The 21,732-nt window shown below is 38.7% G+C and overlaps 1 protein-coding gene across 1 annotated transcript in view; it reads left to right on the top strand.

Annotated features, from left to right (window-relative positions):
- Positions 1–11,324: 11,324 nt before the first annotated feature.
- The window catches only part of SH2D4B (SH2 domain containing 4B), a 56,375-nt gene continuing 45,967 nt past the window's right edge, over positions 11,325–21,732 (top strand). Inside the window, exon 1 of the mRNA XM_021537202.2 lies at positions 11,325–11,508. Within this exon, the coding sequence (XP_021392877.1) occupies positions 11,325–11,508 (184 nt within the window). The remainder of the gene's footprint in view (positions 11,509–21,732) is intronic.

The following is a 21,732-nucleotide window of genomic DNA, read 5'->3' as shown; positions in this document are numbered from 1 at the left end:
CCTTCTTTGTTCAGAGAAAAGGGTATGTGCATTTTGCTCATGGTATTATAAAATTACTTGGAAGGTAAAAAAAATTGCTTCCTTTTATTTTTTTTTAAGAAAACGAGAAGTGATTGAAACTACCTGATTTTATAGGGCATAAAAGAGCCTGTAAAATCCACAAAAAAGACTTGTTTTTGATAGACATGAACTTAAAAAGAAAAATGACAAGGGAAGTATATGTGCAAGTATTTCTGATGCTCAGAAGTGTGTGCTTCTGAAATTGTTGTGGATTTTCTTCATCTCTTTCCACTTTGGTGATGACAATATATAATTAGACATTAAAAGTTATGAAATTAGGATTGTTCTTTGAAGTGGAGTTGCAGATATGATTTTTTATAATCCTTGTGTGATAAAGGAATGTGTACAAACAGAACCATATCCTTATATATTATTTTGTTTATTGAATATTTAGAAAAAAATCACAAAATACCTTTGCTCACTAGGAGATCACATCTGGTACATATGGTACAAACTATTTTGTTGATATATAGGAGCTGCAAGATACAGTGATATACTAGTAGCAGAGAAAGAAGTTTGTGTTCAACCTGCTACTGAATTAAAAAAAAGGGAATTTGTTCACAATGTAAAATGGATCATAGTAAGTCTGGAAGCTAATGAATTTCTGGGAGGCAAACATCATGGAAATCTAGACTTGGTTGCAATTTCAGAATTTCTACCTGTCCAGCATAGTTTCTGGTTGAAGATCTAGATTACAATGACATACTAGTGGTTACTATATGGTCTCTTGCTTTATTGAAACTATATAGTCTGTTTATTTTATTTTTAGTTTGTAACAGTTTTCCTTTCTTCTTCTTTTTCTTTAAATTCATCTCTCACCTTAAATTGAGCTGTGACCTTAAACTGACTTCCTGTATCAACCATCTGCATCCTCCTGCAGCTTGTTTTTTTGTCTATGAATTTAGTCCCTGTTCTACATATTGAATGTCTGCAGTATCCCTACTAAAGAATGCAAATATTGATCATCTTGCTCTACAATGGATTTTATTTTCAGAAAATAAGTTTTCATGCAGTATTTTTGTAATGGAACAATAACAACTAAAGGAATACAGTCTCTGAGTATTTATGTAGGACTCTAGGAAGATAGGCTAATTGGAAAGGGAGAAAATGCAGTAAAATGCAATCATCAGAACCGGTTTTGTGTTTAGCTGAGTTAAACTCTTTGCATAGCCTTGGAGTGTGTGGGAAGGGCCTGGAGTGGAGTTGGGGCAGTTCAAACTCTTGCCTAGAGAATCCTCAAGGTTGTTACAGAGCTCTACCTACTTTTCCTTGGCCCAAAAGGACCTGCACATGTGCATCTTTTCTCTAAACCATCCTCCTATTCTAGAGGGCCTTTGTAGCTTTTTGGCCTTCAGCTGTTTGCTTGGTTTTGTGAGCTTCCCTGTGGCTTTCAAAAGGTTATTTCTGGGATAAGAATTTGGCCTGTATTATCCTACTCCCACACATATCACATAATAGTCCTGGGTAGTTACTGTGCTTTTTCAGGGAAAATGCAACGTCTGATCCCATTTCTTCAGTGACCTACAAAGCTCTTTAATATTGCACAGTCTAAGTAATCCCATTGATTTTACTAAAGCTGACTATACAGCCTAAAGTTAAATGCTGGCTTCAGTCTATATTTTCTTTAACAGCTGGGCCGACAAAGTAGGGTCTCTGCTGGTGACAAATCTGTGTCAATTCCAATGAAATTTAGAGAGGGATATAAAACTTTCTTGGTTTTTTTTTTTTTTTTTTTTTTAATAATAATTATGCTTATAAGGATTGTTACTTTAACAGAATAAATTAAATACTAAACATAAAATTTTCAGTACAAGTCCAACATCGCTCCAGTGCATTCTGGCATTTATACTTTTTAAGTGCTGAATTCTTTAATCTGCTTGATGACAGCTCCGCTTAGGAGCAGTCTGTTTCACTCTTGGGTGAGTTTATAGATTCATAGTAAATAAGCCAGCAGGGACTATTGGATCATTTTGATCATCACAAGCCATTATACCTTCACCCAGTTATCCCTGTAGCATTTGTTCTTGAGGCTGAATGTAACAGATTCATGACCTTTCTGAATTTCATAGGAGAAAATGGAGTGGCTTCATGTGGTTCACTGGAGCACTCTAGGGCTCGGAACTGATGGTTAATTTAGTTTACAAAGAACTGTTTGTGGTACCAGTAGTGAAAATTAAAAAGTTCTTACTAACTTGTTTCATGTCAATGTATGACTCATCTCACTGAGAGACTGATGATTATCAGTATAATTTAATCAAAGGAACTGCTTGTATCCATAAGATGTAACCTACTGGATGAGTAAGTTGAAGCTCCTGAGAGTATTAATGTAAAAACTCCCACCTCTACTAAATAAATCACATTTTACCAGTCAAATCAGAGGGACCAGATCTTCCTCCTCCATTGTTCGCACTCGGAGCCACAGTGCAGTTTATGGTGATGGTGAGATGAATCCCCTGAGCCTCACCTTTCCTTTCAGAAGCTGACTCACTTGTTCTCATGAGGAATAAATGATCTCTGCCTGCAGGGGTAGCAGGGAGGTAGCAGCAGCCTCAGGGCAGCAGCAGCCCAGCTTCCCTGGAAGGTTTGTGACAGCACGGAGAGCTGGGCAGCCAGCGGCCATGGCATGGTGTGCCAGCCTGGCCTTTGGCCTGTGAGGAGAGGGCTGGGACAGGGCTGAGGGTGAAGGGTTTGGAGCAGAACAGGGCTCGAGGCTTCTGCAGACTGTGGAGGTGTGAGAGGAGCAGAGCTCGGAGCTCTGGGGTTGTGCAGCCGGGCCAGGGCTCTGCGGAACAGAAGGCAGAGCCTCTCGGGAAGGCGGCTGCCGGTGTGGCGTGCGGTGAGTAAAGCTTGGTAAGAGACATCAGAACCCTGAAAATTCAGGAGCTGAATCAGTGCTGACAAACTGCAAGGGTATTCCAGCTGTGGTGGAAATGGGCCCATGGGCAGCAGCAGCCACTTGTGAGTGGCTTTCAGCTGGAAGCTCGAACCACTGCAGGCCTGAGACTGGAGCGCACTTTGGCTGAATCTGAACCCCACTGCAGATTTCTGAGGGCTGTCAGCAGGTTCTGTCTTCCAATGCTTTGTAGGGAATGGAAGAGATCCCCACTTATGATCCATATGGGTAGCAGTGAGAGAGTAGAAAAACACCCAAAACAGTGGTAGTGGTACATCACCTGCCCCCGGGCAGCTCACTCATTGCACCATGGTGAAATAATGAGGTACTTCTAGAATTCTAAGATGAACACATTAACATGATGCTTGTTTGGCTATTAGAAATAATACTTTTTTTTTAAACTGAAGGCATGGAGGTGGCTTAAGATGACTTACTAAAAGGATAGAAAGATCTGGAGCAGTAGCCATAACCTGCTTGAATCCATTGTTACTCAGGAGTGGCTAGAGTATTTACCCAATTCATGTAATGTCCCTTTGCATGAACTCGCTTGTATGGTACAGTGGCAGTCACAGCAAAGCAAGAGTTTCTGTGGGAAGAAGTTCCTCAATCAGCTCTGAGTATTTAGTCATTTTGTGGTCATACTGTAGAATATATTTAATATAATGGAGTTCATTTCCTCTGCATGTTTGGGTTATGAGGATTGTAGAGGGGCTCATCTTCCTGTTGGGAGAGGGGAAAGATAGAATGCCATGAAAATGCTGCAGTCCTCTGTTGGAGTGAGAGGAGCAGGGATAAAATTGCTTGAGCTGGTCACCCTTCTCAGGCAGGAGCTGCTGACAGTGGGCAGAGACTTAGTGCAGGAAACAACAGTAGAAATATAAAAAGAAGAAACTTGGGAGAAGATAAAACCTGGAGAAATGCAGTGCATGGTACTGTTGGAAAAGAATGAGGAGGGTGACTCTTGTGACTGAGGATATGACAAGGCCAGAGAGAATGAAGTAGAGTTGCTCTTACTTCATAAGTCTGACATAAGGGATTGATAGGGACACATTCCTATTGTGAAACTTGGATTTGTCATAATTTTGCAAATAGTTTTGAAAATGGTATTTTCTGTCAGGTGAATGGAGCACAGACATGAATGCCAAAGATCTGTAGGCTTGTATTGTGAAAATGAGCCAGTAGGCTTAATCCAGGTTTTGTAGTTTGAAACTCTGAAGATGATTAGAGTTTTTTTTTTTTTTTTTTTTTTTTTTTTTTTTTTTTAATGAAGTAAGTTTCAGGAATGTTCTGAGCTACTCTTTGTTCTGTGGTATGTGACAGCAATGTTGAAGGTCTTAATAAGACTTCAAGTAAAAGGGGAGGATTTTCAAAATCCTTTAGGTACTGCTTTTTAAACTTTTGAACAGCACCTCAGTGTCAAGACATGGAAAGTGCTGAATGCAATCTGCAGCAGCAAGTTAGGCACTTTTTTGTAGCAGAGGTTTTTCTATCTGAGGAGGTGGGCAGCAAGTGAAGCTGAAAATAAAAGAACAATATAATAGAAAAATATAAAATATTTGTGGATTTATCCGTCTGACCCTTGAAAACAAAAGGCTAGCTTCTTACAGTGAGTGAAATATTAAAATTTAAAAAAAGAACAACAGAACAAAAAACAGACCCACAAAAACTCCCATCAGGAAGAAAGCTACTTTTGTCTAGCTGGAGTTTTATTAGGTCTTGCAAACAGGAGTCTGATAGACAAAAGAAATCCATTATAGTCAACATTCAAGTTTATGCTCTGCCTTTTGTAAATCTGTATGCTTGTATTGGAAACAAAGATGACAAGAATAAGAAGTGGCTTAAAATGCTACGGTCTGAAAGTATGTCACTTGCATGATGCCACTAAAGCAAGACATTTTGTATATAAAGCTGATGAGTCACTTAAATGATTAAAAATTTTCCTGTTGGTGCCCTTCAATTACACAAGTAATCAATTCAGCTGCCATAATGCAGTGTCTGATATGATGTGAAGTTGATATGCTATGACTGCTGCATTATGTATAATGCAGCTGAATGGTACCAGGGAGTATATTAAAGAAAATTAGCTCTTATGTGATATGTTCTGATGCACTTATGGTGAGATGGAAAAAAGTGAATTTACTGAGCATTTTCATAAGTTAATATATATCTGAGAGAAGAAACTAGCATAATGTAGAGCATGATATCTCTTGGGTAACTTATTGTAATGAACTTCACTGAAAACATACCAAATGCTGGAATAATTTCATGTAGCAATTAGGTCATGGAATTCAAAGGTCTCCTTGGGCTTTGTGGATACATGAAGCAAGTAATTCATATGAAGGAGAATACTGAATTCCTGCTTGAAGTGTGCTGTTGCTATGCAGACAGCTGAGTCTGGAAAGGTGTGTGCTGAAGGGCAGGGAAAGAAGAGCAATATCCTTTACACAGCTTTCCTCCTTGGTTAACAGATCTTTATAAAAATCAGATAGAGGTAAATCAATAAGAAGAAAAGGTGTATAGACCCTTAAGAAAATCCTATCACTCTGGAGCTGAAAAGAACTACTTCTGCTTTGAAGGGTCATGGATGGCCTCCTTTAGCCTCCATTGGAGACTTCTGCTGAGAACAGATGGACTGATGTATTTAGTACTTAGCCAGCACAAAGCTGGCCTGCAGTGTGAGCACAGGCTGTGCCCTGTACAGTGCACTACAGCTTCCTCATGTGAGCAAGGAAGTGCACACAGGAGAGCAGGAGAGGAGGCAGTGCATTCTGCATATCTTTTTGAGCAAAGTCCTTGGAGGCTGTTACCCGTGTGCCTTTTAATCTGATAAGGTCAGATCCCTACAGACACTTAGTGAGCTGTAATTGCTTCCCAAGTAGAGCCTGCTGCCTGTCAACCAAGTAAACCCCATTTGTAGCTGAGGGCTCAACCTGAAGAACTTGATTACTGTTTTGTCAATAAGATATACACCAATTAAATTAGACAGCACAATCCCAGTGAGAGGTTGGTGAAGAGCTCTGTTCTAGTTAGCTGCAGTGTATGGGGGTGTTCTGCCATCATCTTCTGCCCTTCCTCTGCAAAGTCTCTTTCTTCAGTGGCTGGCTTAGGGAGCATTGGTTGTAGCCTTTTTACCATATTTTCTCAGATGAACTCAGTCATGAGTTGACTTTTTTTCTGTTTGGTTTACTTTACTGGCTTTCACTCTGAATTATTTTAGTAGTGGCTCCTTTATTCTCCATTTGAAAAATTATGATGGAACTTGCCAGCTCTTTGTATCTCGCTATTGTTAGTGTATTGCTAACAATAAACATCAAATATATATTGTTCTACATCTCAGCCCTTTGTAATGCAGGTCAGAATTTGGAATACCTTTTATCAACTTGAAGAAAAATCGAAGGGCTGTCCTTTCCACTCAGGTCCCCAAATCTCTAATAAATTGTGCTGAACCTTGAAGGCATCACAGGCTCCAGTGTAATTGTGTGTGTGACAGCTGTGGCACAGAACACAAAGGGATAGCCCTAAAGTAATCTTTCTGGCTAGGATATCCACAGTGCCAGGCAAAAATAATCACTGATGGGACTTCTTCTGTAGGGCAGGTAGTGTTGCAGAGTACAAAACTAACCTTGGGAGACTGGAGTAATGACAGAAAGCTCTACTCTCTGCAGCCCTGGACTGCAAATACTGCTTTCCCTGGGTTAGTGCCCATCCCTTTGCTTTCCCTACCATCAGTGCTCTCTATAATTGTGATTGTTTGATTTCTGTGGGACTGAGGAATAACAGATTTGAATTAAAATAAAACCAAGCAAAACACAGCTATCTGATAAGACTCCTGCCACTGTAAATCTTCACTGCATCATTAAAATCCCCAGTTAGCATTATTTCACTTGCAGCTGTAAGACTGACAGTATAAGATTTATTTTCTCATGGATTGGTTTGTAGCTCCCTTGCTGCATTTCATTCCATTTAGATGAGGTTTTAATATATCTGTTTAATTCTTATTTTTCTATACATATCTCATTTTTTAAATTTTCATTTTATTTGTAGTTAACACAGTGCCTTGCAGAAATAGCAATCTTGAATGAGTACAGAGAAGACGATGAGCATGCAAAGCCTGCCCACGTTCCAAAATATGCTGCAGTCTGATTTACTGATGCTAGAGCTCTATTGAAAAGGAAGGTCTGGAAAAACATGCTCTCATTTTTGTTTTATGTGGTGCTTTGTAATGGAATAGCAGCTTTAGGGAAACAATCATTCTGATCCAGCTGCAGATTGTGCTGCTGAGAAACTCATTTCAGCCCTTAGAGGGAGCCACAGACTTGACTATGGAAATGGAGTAAAACCAGACAGGTTTTGTTGTGCCCATCTGTGATAGAGGAGGTGGGGAAGGGATGGTTTTCAATTGGTTTTGGTTTTTTTTATAGCTTTTAATTAATAGCAATTTCAAATCAGACATAAGGCTAGTTCATGGGGAATGCCAAAGCACATTTGCTTTTGTAGTGACAGATTTGTAGGGTTTTGGAGACCTCAACCAAATGTTAATTTTATCTTTCCCTTTACATGGTCAGCTCCCTTCTGCACCATTCGGTTCCAGGTTCTACTGTTCTTCTTTTGATGCTGACACAGCAGGACTTGAAAAATTAAGATACTGCATGCTCCTTCCTCTTAAAACATGAAAAATATAAAGACAAAAACCACAAGAAATTAAGACCATGGAGTTCAGAGTCTGAAAAACATGATTGCCACTTTTTTCTTTACTGTGTTTTTTTCTTAATCATATTAAGAAAATATTTTAAATTAATATTTTCTTAATCATATTAATATTTCTTTAAGGAGAGAGATGCATTACAACCCTCTCTTCCCCTGTACTGTGTAGGTTATAGCACAATATTTTTATGTAAATTACACGACTAGAGTATATTATATGGCTGTGTCACAAAATGCAAAGCTGTTCTCCTGGCTCAGAAATAATCAGCATTGCCAGTGAGCTGTTCAGTTCAGGGAGTGGAAGATGCAAATGCTCAGAGGAAAATGGATGATGAGATTTGCAGCTCTTGGCCAATAAAGGACTTCCCCTTTTGTTAAAAAATGAAATGAAAATGGTTTTCTGTACCTTTTCCTCTCCCTCCTTCCCCTTCCCCCAGCAGATTCTAGTGGCAGTGTTGAGGAGTGCTTAGGCAGAAAGATGCTACACCAGAGGTGGGGCAGAATGTGTCTAGTCCCAGAAGATACTGTTTAAGATTAAAGAAAACTCCAAGCTTAAGCAGCTCTGGGCTCCTTGCAGAGACTGCTACTAATTAGAGCACCAAGTTGTGTGGCAATTATTGTGAGGCAGCGACTGCCAACAAAGAACTCCATTAATAGTCACTTTTATTTTGTGCATAGGCTGTTGAGTTGTAATGTTTCTGTAATGATTTTAGCTTAGCTTGGCCTGTTGAAGTAGGGGTAACCAAAGTGGTAAAGCAATGGAAAGTTCATTGTCCTCCTAAACTATTCAAAATACTTCTAAGGAAGGTTGGAAAGATGATGGATGGCCATAATCAGGAAGCAGGAATCCTTAGTATAAATTTCTCTACTCTTCTCAGTCATTACTTTATCTATATAATAATTGGTCCTGGGAAAGGAAGTGAAGAGAGAGAATAATTATTTTGCAATAAAAGTTTTATATTTTGTTTTGCCCGAGTTATTTCCTATCCCCAAGTTTTCTGACTCTACATTGTTTGGAGTTGCAAAGATTTTCACTTTACAAAATATGAGCTAATCCTAGAAATAGCAAGAGTTGTTATAGTAGGTTTGGTGTTTCTTCAAGGTTATTTTGGATCTCATAAATTTGCCTAATTTTCTGAACAATCAAGAGAGATCATGATAATTTCTTTGGTGATAATTCCATCTACGTATTTGGAACATGTGTGGAAACATGAACTGCAATGAGAATCAATGTCTAATAGGTTAAAAAATAATGGCAAAATTTATGGAGTTTGTTTCTACTTCTGTTGGATGTTGGCTTACACCAGCAGGTGAGATGTTTCTTTATCTTCCTTACTTCTCTCCAGTTTTTTATTTTGGGGTTACTGCTACCCAAAGAGAATCTACAACAAGGAAATTGATCAGATTTGCTGCTGTGATTAGATGATAAGATTTTCACATGTGACTTTTTATTTTATTAAAGAAAAAATAATTCCCACACAGATTAATTCCACTTGATCATTTGGTTACCATCCTCAAATATTTTTGGTGAATAATCTTCAGGCAATGGGTTGTTTTGTGAAATGTCATTTCATCTCTTTGCTCTTGCTGTTTTTCTTGTGTGGTTGCTCATTGAACATTACAAGCAGTTGCCTGAATATTTGTTTACATTCTGTTTTGTGTCTTGTATGTCCATCCTGATCTACTTCTGCAGCTGAATGCTGTTCAGAGATGGTGCTACTTATCATGCTCAAATACACATAATCCATGATGAAGAGTTTGTTCTCTGCACTGTGATAGCTTCTGATCAGGATTTAATTTCTGGTCTGTGAAGTCAAGCAAAATAAAATAAGAATGATGACAAATGAGTAAAACAGTGAAACTGCTTGCCCCGAAGCCTTTGCAAAGGCAAGTCTTTTTCAATTAGTGCCAAAATGTGGAGGCACAGCTCTAATATAATTGAATAGAGGCAGAGAAACAAAAGCCAACCCCCTCAGGGTCTCCCCTTTCTATACCTAAGTAAAATAGAGAAACATAACAAAATCTTTCTTACTCTAGGTTTTTTCTTGCCAAGCTGTATTTCCTTAAAAATAATAGTAATAAAAAAAGCATTTTGTTTTAGGAGACAAAATCTGTACATAAGACCAGTCCTGAATTGCAGAGTAGCATGTGGACTACACTAATTGCAGCCCATACATGATGGGTTCTGAAATCCTGTTTCAGCTGAAGGCTTCATCCCAGCATCTTTGGCATCTTGTTTCCAGGTGAATCTTGGTTTATATCAGCTTGATTTTCCACCTAAATTAGGGCAATAGTATTTTTACATTTCTCAAAAGGACATAGAGGTCCATTAGCAGGATGTTTTTGAATATGAGGTCATGGAATTCATGTAGGGCTTTGATACTCCTTATCTTTAAAGCAGGTTTCTCCTGAGGAGACATAGGCATGCTCTTTCTCTTCCTTCTTGTGTAAAAAGCAAGCAGTGGGATGTGGCTCAGCCAGCTGATGTGATCTGTGTTTAGTTGTGCCTCTGGGTGGCCACACTTTGGTTTGTCTCCCAAAGCAGCCCCCTCCCACACTGTGCCCTCCCTCCCCAGAGGAGCTGAGCCCCTGCCCAGTGAAAACAGGCTCCCAGATCCAGAAGGTTTACTTTTCAGTGTGTTGGGCTTTAGTTTGGTTTGGGCTTTTTACATAATTAAGTGGCTGTTGGCCCTAGTGCTGAAATAATATTTTTGCAGATTTTGATAAGATTGTAAAGAGTTATAATCTCCTGGAAGAGCAGCATTGTAACTTTCTCCAGTCACCAAGTGGAAAATGAATTAACATCAGGGCTTGCATAGCTTGCGTGAATTGCTGAGAACTTAGTCTTGTTTAATTCATACTGATTTATTTATAAAGTGATAACAAGATTCTTGTGGCTTTTGTAACGTCTGCTTTTAATTTTAGAAGCATTTTAGTAAATTTACTGCATGACAGTATTTGTCAACACCAGGTAACAATGACCTCTAACATGCCTACTCTGTTGAGACTGGTTAACAGGATAGACTGAGAAATAATATGCAAACTCCTCTCTTATCAGGAGAGATCAGTTCCCAAAGTGACATGGATATTGTTGGTGTAGGTGATACCTTTAACCATGACATCACTTTAAACCCCTGGGCAACGCTCACACCCTTGGGAGTGTATTGCTGCTGAAGGGAACTGCTTGACCTGAAACTCTGAGACTCTCTATGTTGGATTTTCTTCTGCTCAAGGGAGCAAAGCTGCAGGGTTCAATCAAGAATCCCTTATTTTTACTGGCTTGCAGTCAGGAGCACTCAACTGACTTTTACCTTTTTCTCCCAGCTTTTTCATTTTATGTTGTTTTTTTTTTTTTTTCCCCCTAGCCTTTTCTGTTCATTTTTCTTACATTTACTTGACACCTGTCCCTACATTTGGAGGATGAGATAAAAAAAGAACTCTGTCCCTGTCAAGACAACAAGCAGAATATGCCTGCACAAAAAGGGCCAGAGCAGGAATCAAACCTCTCCTGGGCAGGCAGGTGTGGGAGAGCTCCTTTGATGCAGTTTGCTTTCTGGAGTGCCATCAGTGGGCTTTTGTCACTGTAGTGGGTATAACTGGAAGTAGGTTTCTCTCTCTCTTTTTTTTTTTTTCCTTATCTTTTTTATTTTTATTTTTTGGAGTCATCATGCTGCAGCAAATTTTGCGTGACATGTATATTGACCCTGAGCTCCTGGCAGAGCTGAATGAAGAGCAAAAGCAGATCTTATTCTACAAGATGAGAGAAGAGCAGCTGAGGCGCTGGAGGGAAAGGGAAGAAAAAGCCCGAATGGAGGAGGCTGTGCTGAGAAAGACAGCAAGGCGCAACCAGAGTAAGATTTCTGACCTCCTTCTATACTTCAGAGCTGGGGATGGTGGGCTTGCCACCAGCTGTTGTGCAGCAGGCATCTGGAAGAGATTGCAAGGCTGAGTGCCAGCTGTCCTTATGGGCAAAATGACAGTCTGGGACTGCAAAAGCAACATGTTCCTGCTCCTTGTATCTCCAGTCTCGTCCTTTGTTCTGGGAGTATGGTAATGATGGAGTAAGGGCAATTGTTTTGAAGTGACTGGTTCTGCCAGTGGTAACTGATGTATCATGACCAAGTTTCTCCTCTACTCCTAACAATTTTTTTTTAATCACTTGAAATCCTCACTCCTCACTCTAGGTCAGACAAAAGCCTGTGCTGTTTCTTGACTTGGCATTAAATATTTCCATCTGGCTGTAGTAGGAAATAATTTTATGAATTTGAGCTTGTTATAAAGGGCTCTTTGTGAATAAATGTAATACCAAAAGAGCCATACTGTATGAGACTAAATTTCTAACTGTATGCCCACTGCATAATCTCCAAGAGATTATGTTTAGAAAATAGGATAATAGTGTGGCAAGCCAACAACAAAAACCAAAGAGAAGAAACCAGAAATGTTTCCATACAATATGTATTTAAAATATGGAGCTCCTCCCCAAGGCTGCTAATGAATGCTGAATATGGTGACTTGAAAATGAATAGGACAGTGATGGAAGAAGCATCAGAAAATAACTTCTCCAAATGTCTTTTTCAACTGGCTGGCCTTGGGTCCAAGTGGTTTTAAATAAACAGAAATACTTAATTCCTTGCTCTTTTCTCTAAGTGCCTTTCCAGCTCTTTCTCCCATTCATAGGATGAAGCTGTTAGGCTGGTGTAAGATAGAAAACCTTTTCATCTTGGAAATGTAACTACAGTGATTCCTTACTCAACAAGGAGATGTCACAGAGATACATAAATCACTCATTTCCCTGCCAAAGATCTTATCATATCTTTAAATCTATTAAATCTTGAATATTCAAAGTTTCTAATAACTTCTGCTAGCTGATTTTGAGAAAGCTCTGTAATAGGATTGCAGTCAGCATTTCAAATGTTGCTTATTTGAACACACCCACGGTAGAATGACCCAATACAGAGACAATGTTGGATTCAGTTGTCAGACTTGAAATATCTAGAGCTTCTGAGCCTTACAAAGTGCCTCTTAGACAGTTATCAATTCAAAGACTATGAAAAGTGCTTCAAAGCAAAACTATTTTCCAAGACTCACTTGAAGGACAGACTTGCATGGAATGACTGGACCAAACTACAACAGTAGCCTAAAAACAAGGGGAGAATGTCCAGAACACCCTAGTCAGCCATAGCAGGAATTGAAAATGACCCCTCAGAGATGGCAAGGTGGATGTTTAATTTTTAGTTTCTTTCATGTTGGTGCTGTCACTGTGAACGACCCTCTTGAAAGGGATAGCATCAGAACAGCTTCTCTCATACAGCACAAAAGCCTTGTTAATTTTGATTGATTTGTAGCTCAGAAAAACTTAAAAATGCAGTTCAGCTTCACATACCAAAACAACATCATATCATTGAGATAATCCATATCATGCTCATTCTTTGAGGCAGACAGATACAGAAAACTCTAACTGTAATAATATTTATCCGATGAATTGTCATAGTGTTGACACCTACATTTCCATGTATAAATGATATATTAAACCTGTTCAGCGTCCTACTACGGGAGACCATTTTCTGGGTAAGTAATTTTCTGATTAATAAGTAATTGGAGAAGGAAGAGCAGCTGAGTACCCTATAGATTATATTTGCTCTGACAAAGGTAGTCATTGAGTTAAATTTTGCAAAAACACATTTCCATTTTACCTTCTTAAATTGCCAATTAAAGGTATTGCTTAGGTTTGACTTTTGCCCACTGTTGGGAAATTTCTGCTTTCTTCAGAACTGTAGTGAAGAACTGTTGGAATCAGATTTGCAAGTCAGGTATCTGCTTCTGCTGGAAATATTGTTTTACTTTCATGAACTGGTGTTCACCAGAGTTAGAAAATATAACTTCTTTCAGATGTGCTGATCTTTAACTGTACAGGTATTTGTAATTGATTTCTATTGTGTAGTTCCACAATGTGATGCTAAATGGTCTCTCAGTGAAGATGGCTTCTTGTTTAAAACAGAAAAGATAAAAAAGCCAAGTGCAAATTATGGATATAAAATAGTAATTACTGTGCAATAGTCTTGCCTATAGACTCAAGGAGTCAGAGTAGATGCCAAGAAGACAATAGAAATAATAATTTTTTGGACCTTGAAACTGCTTCATTTTAAGTTTCCCTTAATATAGAAGTGAATTTCCAGACCATCTTCCCCTGCTACACAGTATAGAATGTAGAGTGGTTTTATTCCTGTTTTAAATTAGTGGTTACCAAGAAATGCAAAGCTACCCAAATTACATGGTCTTTATTCCCTTGAAACTGAAGGATCTGAGATTTTTCATCTGTGGGTTTTTTTTTTTTTTTGACTCTGCTGCAAGACATGTTTTATGTTTGTGCTACTTTTTTTAGGCCAAGAGTTGTTCTGAGTTTGTAGATATCATTGTAACCTGAAAGGGTGGAATAGATGTGCGGTTTCAATATCTCTAATGTGCTGAATTTCTGAAAACATGGGTGTTGTTTGTGAATACATCATAGCATTTGTATAAAATAATTTTACGCTAATTTAACTGTAATTATCTTTATAGCATTGCCTTTCAAATCCTTCTGTTTTCTTCAAAGTTTGAATAGCCATATATGAAAACTTTTCTTCCCATCTCTTTGAGATGGGATACAGTTAGATTGAACAAAAGCTGTTAATGACAATGGAGACTTTTCTAGATAAAAGTACTCTGAAAATTGCCTTCTACTTGATCTAGAGTTCTACATCCCAGCTGTTCCAATTCCCCATAGATTCAGGAGTTTAGCTACAGTGGGATGTGTGCACCCAGCAGCACAGCAAAAGCCTTGGATTTTTTCAAAACAAAGCAGTGATTGTGTGTTCAGTTTTGATTTCCTACAGTGACTAAAGGATGAAATGTTCTTGTGTTTTAAGTGTGCTGTCCTATGGAAACCACAAGTCAGAGCTGGGGGCAAAAAGATTGGCATATGCAGGTCAGAAAGGCCTTCTGCTAGAGATAAAATCATCAACAGACTTAGGGAATGCTCATTAACATGATCATTTTTTAGTTGTTTGGAAACTGACTGGCAAAGGCACCAAATCTTCATTGTTTTTTAAAGCAGTGCCTCTGCATGCAGGTTGTCCATAATGTCCTATTCAGTACTATGAAATTTGCGGTCTAGAAAACAAACAAGTCCAAACCATGAAATAAGATGTAAGCTACTGAGAGTGTTTAGCGAGCTAAATAGTGTACTCAACTGTGTAGTCTTATTCTTAATTTCTAAAGAAAATAATATTAGTCACCTGCAGTAAATGCTAAACAGTGCCAGCTTCTGTATTTAAATTGCTTGGTTCCATGTGTCTTGAGGAAAGGTTAAAACTGAAATTAGTATCAGAATGAGTCAATGTTGAAGGAATTATTTCACTTTGGGGGTGAATGAAATGTGTTCCAATTATTCAATGGTCTTAATTTCTTTGCCAGTTAAAAAACACAGATTGGTGTCTAAAGGGATGCAATGTATAAACATCACTTCAGAATTAAGTATTTCCTTTAGAAGACATTGAATAAATTGTTCCAAAATTTTTTGCTATTTGTACCTTGCCTAAAACTATTAGTAGAATTTGGGCATCATGTGGGTCTTCCAAAAATGACAGCAATGTAAAGGAAATATTTTATAGCTTTAATTGAATAACGACTGCTGGCTGGTGCTGGAATAGCATCACAGGTGAGCTGAATTCTTGGAGGTCCATCTTCAATTCACCTACAAATTGCTCCTGGGCAGATGTTTCAGGAACATGTCTTCATTGTAATAAAACAGTTTGCGTGTTCCTACTGTACTAAAGTCACTGAGAGAAATCTCTTCAAAATTTCAAGATCCCTTGGGATTTTCTGAGAATTGACTAACACGCAGCTTTGTAATTTGCACAGAATCATATTTATGTGATTAGGCAGGAGCCCTTTAGCCACTACAGCTGAGCTGGGAGGAAGTGGAGGACCCTGCCAATTTCAGTTTTGACACTGATGCAGTATCCAGTGCTGCCAGCATTCCCAAAATGAGATCTCAAAAACTACTGAGCATTAGGTAGCTGAAGGACAGTCATGTGGGAGGAGAAACAATGCTGATCTGCTGCTGTTATTTCTGCCATTTATTCATTGTGAACTGCAGCTCATAGTGCTTAGATGGGAGCTATTTGTAAACACTCTTATTTACCTGTCCTTAACAAGAGAAGCTGGGAGAAAATAGGGTAGGCTTATCACAGCATGGCTACAAAATAATTTATCCATCTAAATGGTGTTTGTGTTAGAAAGATCATTAGAGAATAGATGATGCTATTTGGAAGCAAGCATCTCAAATATACCAAGTGGATGGCTGGAGAATACATCAGTGTCAGAGGAAGGCCATTGAGTGAGCATGTGTTTCAGTGGATGGACATGCAGTGACATTTTTTCTGACTTTGAACTTGGAAATGTATTCTTTATTTATGCTCAGGCCTCTACAGACCCCGCTAATACTTAGCTAAGATTTTATCTCCTGTGGAGACAAGCTCCTGCCAGTGTTCAGTGTCTCTGTATCACTGGTTATGGATCTAACCAGGGACATCAGACCTCAATATTTCTGACATTTCTGGCATTATTTGATCTTGAATTCTGTACAGTGCTGTCTTTTGTTTCCAATTCAGATACGGATGAAAAAGTAACAAGAGAACAAGAGCAAGAACATTAAAACAGTTTTGGTTAGGGTACTGAGCCACCTAATTTGAAGTCATTGGATAAGCTTTAATGTAACACTCAAGATGTAGAGCAGCTTGAGATATGCTGCAGCTTTTTTATGTTCTGTACCTTGGGCCAGAACTGAGCTGCTCAGGGCCCGTGCTCTGGTGTGGCTGAGTGCTGAGGCAGGGTAAGGCAGCAGCTTCTGGACTCACTTCTCTGAACCTGGGGCTCTCAAGAGACCTCCAGCTGCTGGATGACCTAGGTGCGCCAGATGGAACAAATCCAGAGGGACTTCTCTCACCTCCTATGATCAGCAATAAGTCTGTGCTTTTTTATTTTGTACAGTCCTGCAGCTGATTTCTGTTTTGCAGAAAAGTGACAGGAGGGTATTGCTGCCTACCTGGAGCCTTCTCCTGCAGACATGCAATCCTCAGTGCTCCTGTTCCTGAGACATCTGGCATCAGCCACTCTCTGAGAGAGGCTGCTGGGTTAGAGGAGCCTCTGGCACAGAGGGCATCGCTGTCCCTCTGCAGTGTCGTGTTCCTCTGCCTGTCTGGACACAGCAGTGCTGGACTTTCTCCCACATACTGTGCCTCAGTAATGATATGAGGTTGTGCCTGTCTGCAAACTCATGAATACTTGATAGGGAAAGAGGGCAGAACTGTGGCCAAGGGGAGAATGGGATTTGCCCAAGCTAATTCAATATTTGCTTGCTGATTTTGCCATTTTTTTACATAAATGACTAAAACATTCAAGGACAAAGGAACTGGGTTTTGAGAACAGGATTTGGAGGGTAAAGGAAAACTCAGTGTGTTCAAGTCAGTGGTGGATTTAGCCAGACACTGCTAGCAGTTCAATAACCTTTGAGTCCCCTTGTTTGCTGTGGTGCTAAAAAGCCTCACTGGAGGGTATAGTTCTCCCTGCTTCTGTGGTCCTGTGTGCCTGACAAGAGGAGTCAGTGCAAACCTGGCACGCTGCATTAATCAGGAGAGCCTGGTGCAGAAAATGATCCATAGCTCCCTGTTCATTCTGTGACACAGAACCCTTATCCTCCTGCTTTGAGTTTCCAGCAGACCCTGAAGCAGACATGGCTTTATTTTATTCTCAAGGGGAAAACCTGAAAGCTTTGTGATAGGTCTGTGAGAGAAACCAAGCCCTCTGTATAGCTTTTACACTTTACAAGATTCAGTTTGGATGAAGAATCAGAAAATATGGTGCTATGTTCTTGAAATTTTTTAATGAAGAAGAAAAATCTCAAATGAGCAATATTGATGGGAATGATTTTAAAACCCTCACTTTTTCTCTGATACTTGCCTATATTTTTATGCTGTTTATAGTGAGAGGGTCAGCCATTAAAATGGACAGACAAGAGGCTGCCTCTAGGTTGTACAGGGAGTTAGAAGAATGACTTTAAGAAAGAGCTTTGAATATTATCTCCTGGTTGAAATTGGGCCAATTACAAAATTGTTACATGTAACAGTGTGCCTTAGCCAGGGAGCCACAAAATTGTTTGCCACATACGGGGTAAATGCAGTTTAAATGGTATTTTATTTATGTATTTATTTTTTCTTCTTCTTTTTGGTTTCTAACATGCAAACCCCTGTGTGCATATATACATACCATGTCCTAATGTAAACCCACTTACCTTTGAGTATTGTGTACAGTTATCCCTGCTACATTTGTTAATTACCAGAGTCCTACGTGAGTAACAGTTTCCTCCCTTAATATTTGCTCTCCTCAGTCAATCTTCCTTTATTTGATCCTGCAGGGGTTTATTGCAGCATAATTATTTCCATGGTAACAGGCTGTAATTCCATAAACAGAAGATTGAGTTTGTTATATGATCAGGAAGCAGCTGGAGAGCCATAAAAGGCTGATTTTTCAGCAATGCTGAAATCCTGCAACCCTTATTGATATATTAATGTAATCAGCTGAATTTCTTTCCGCCTTTGCAAATCCTCCGCTCAATAGAAAGGCACATAACACAGTATTGAAATTCAAAGGTGTGTAAATTTAAATGTTAGGAGCAGAATTTTCCCCTATTCTTCTAAGAATTGAAATGAAGGGGATTTTTGAATGTATTTTGGAAAAAGAGGGATTCTATGCTCCCATGACTATTAGCAGGGAGACAGAGCAAAAATTAATTGTAGATCTTCAGTTTATTGTGGGATGATATTTTCATTACTTTCCTCAGTATTATCTAGTTATTCTCTGTATATTTTAATGGATTTGCAGCAGTTATTATTTTGAGAAGTGCATTCTGTCCTTTGAATAGTCTCTCAAAAACATTCACAGTAATTTCCTAGGTTTTCTCCTTAGAAAGAAGTGAAATTGTTTGTGTGTTTGTAAAAAAAAAAAAAAAAAGATAATTCAATACTTATGTTGGCAAAGCTCAAGAAATTGAGAACAGCCTAAAGCTCACATCTTCATTTTCATCCTAATCAATGAGCTTCTAACACATGTCCTCTAGCTAAATGAAACTGAATGGAACCTCATCTACCCTGCAGACTAATAAAATTCAAGCCTCTACTTTAAAGAAGCCATAAAAATAATTTTCTTGGAAAGCCAAGAAATATCAAGTAAAGAACATTGTGCTTGACCAGAGTATACCAGATATTTGAATTGCAGAAGAATAAAAAACCCACAACCCTACAAGCACAGCAAACTCCATGAGCTATGGTTTAGCTCTCCATGGCAAAAGTAGATCAGGCTGATCAGATTTTAATGCACATGCAGCCTATTTCAAATGCATAATAAATTTATGAGTTTTTTTTCTAGCCCAGAGAGAGAAAATAATAGAGATGTTTCCTGTAGAGAGTCAAAAGATACTTGTGTGACTGCAAAGCTTCCCAGCGGGTGAGGAAGGACAGTCAATTGCTGCTGCAGAGATTTGTAGCTTCCAAGCAGGAGAATTATGGTGGGAAGCCCAGAGAAGCAAGGCAGTTCATGGAAATAGCAGATTGTTTAGTACAACATTTAGCAGAATTTGAATGCTGCCCTGTGGTTCTGAGATTATAAATCAGTGATCACATAATCTGAATCTGTGCTCACAATTTCTAAATTTACACCTTGTCATATTCACTCCCACAGAAAGGCAGGAGGGTGCTTGGTGCTCTCTGCTTTTGCTGGACTAAGCAGGCAGACTGGGTGATGGCACAGCTGGGAATCCTGCCACCAAATCAGGCTTCTAGCTCCTTGGAATAGCTCCTGTGTAGACACTGGGGATGGATCGCAAATGGGGCTGCTGGGGAGTCTCTAACTGTTAAAGCAATGGTGACCAAGCTTGGAGAAAGGAAGCTGACTCCAGCAGTATTCTATTTGCTCTAATTACCATTATTTCCAAAGCACTTTTATTTGGAGATGTAAAAAAAATAGGCCGAGAACGCATAAGTGATTCACCTCCTTTGCTCCAGCTGGCAGAGGCAGTGTGGGGCTCTGGTCTCCTCGGTGTTCAAAAGTTTGTCTTCTTCTGGTGCTACAAAGTTGTTTTAGGTGAAAAATGATGTCAGAGTAGGGATGGCGAAGACCTAGCAAATTATTCAGTAAGTCTTCCTGATAAAGCAGTGCTTGTTTCTAAAATACTTCCATTTCTACTTTCCAAAACAGACTAACTTTGATGTCCACTGCTTCCTTATGGTTATTATTTTCAGCATTCCACAGTCTCTCCAAAATGAAAAAAAGTACTTTTGTGGTCAAGACGCAAGACTGGGGCTCAAGAGATTTAATTTTTGTTTCTTGACTCTGCCTTAGGCTCTGTGACTGGGCTCAGAAGCCTGCTGCTGAGCAGGAAACATTAGGCTCTCTTGCCTCCTTCTCATCTACATTTCAAATTTGTTTAGTCAGGACCTGTCTCTTCCTTCTATATTTAGTTGAATTTTTATTTTTTGTGTATTTCTCTTTGATTTGGAAATAACGTGTAATAGCAAAACATCTTCTTTTGCAGAAAAAATTTAATACTTGAGAGGCATTTTAAAGCAGGAATTATTTTGTTATAATCAGCCATAAATAGTGGTAATTCTCTGCTTGCAAAGCAGACAACACTAGTTTCCTACAAGTATTAGGGAAAATAATTTTCTGGGCTTTCTTGATCTTGCCATATGCTCTGCAGTTTAAAATATCATTAGCCTAGAAGAGCTGACCCTCTCACTGTGAATATGGTTCTGAAAGCTGCAGAGACTTTTTGTATGGCAGAAATTCTGCTTTCACTGTGCCAGATTTTCTCCCTGAGGTGCTCTTTTTTTTCTGCACGCTCATTTTTAATGTTATTTTGTGCTAAGAAACTACAGAGTTTTATGATCAGATTGTACAGTAAAGCCCAGCTGCAACTTTATGGGAACAGAGGTTTAAGGGAAGGTTTGCATGGGAGTAATTTCTTGAAGTAAATTCAGTGGCTGGATGTGAAAAAACCTTCTTTTCTTCTAGAGAAAAATGTGAATTAAGGCATCTGTGCTCAAGCTGAATTATTTTAAAATTATAAAAATATGGGTGTCTATCTGTTTAATGCTGAAGGTTAAAATTGCCAGATTGTTTAATACACAAATCTTTCAGCTTTGACTATATTTGAATATGACTATAGTTGAACTTGACGTATATACAGTAGAGTTCTGTACTGTGTATAGTGCTGAACCAACAATACTGATGATTTCAAAGGAGTTTATACATCCACTGGCTGGAACTTTATAAAAACGATACATTGGTTTAAAAGAAGAAAGAACAATTTCTCAAGACATGTCTACAAATCAGCTATTTGTTTTATTGGGCTGGCTTGCAATGGTAAGTTGTGCCTCTGAGAAACACATTAATAAACCTTTGGCACAGAAAACCTTGAGAGAAGCAAAGATAAAATTTGTCTGTTTACCTGAAAAATTATATATTTTTTTCTTCCTTGTTCCTTCTGATAAGCTCATAAATGAACAAAAATAGTGAAATTGTCTCAGAACTGGAGTAGTATTTTGTATCTACCAGTTATGTTACAGATCAATTAATACAAAGTATGTTGTTTGCAATCTTTTCTTTAAAGTGCTAAATAAAAGAGAGAACTAGGATATTCAGATTCCTCACAAGAAAGAAGACATGCTGTGCTTTTAAAACAAAAACTGCTTTTGGTTTTATGGAATTAGTACTTGTGGGAATACTCATTCCATACTGCTCAAGATACTTTATCAGGAAATGCAGTAGAAGAAAACCTTGCAGGCAAGTAGTGATATGGCCAGTCAGGTCTCAGCAGATGGTATTCTAATGCTGCATCCAAAAAATACAAGTTCAAAATAAATGTTGTGTTGACAGGAACACAATGTACAGAATAAGAACCACAATGAAATACATTCACATTTATAACCTGAGATATAATCTGATAGACTGTGAAAGAGCAAATGCTTTTGAGAGTTATT

The sequence above is a fragment of the Lonchura striata genome, chromosome 7 (genome assembly GCF_046129695.1).
Source record: "Lonchura striata isolate bLonStr1 chromosome 7, bLonStr1.mat, whole genome shotgun sequence".
Classification (NCBI taxonomy): Eukaryota; Metazoa; Chordata; class Aves; order Passeriformes; family Estrildidae; genus Lonchura; species Lonchura striata.
The sequence above is the reverse complement of the archived record's forward strand: the minus strand, read 5'-3'. Positions and strand labels throughout refer to the sequence as shown.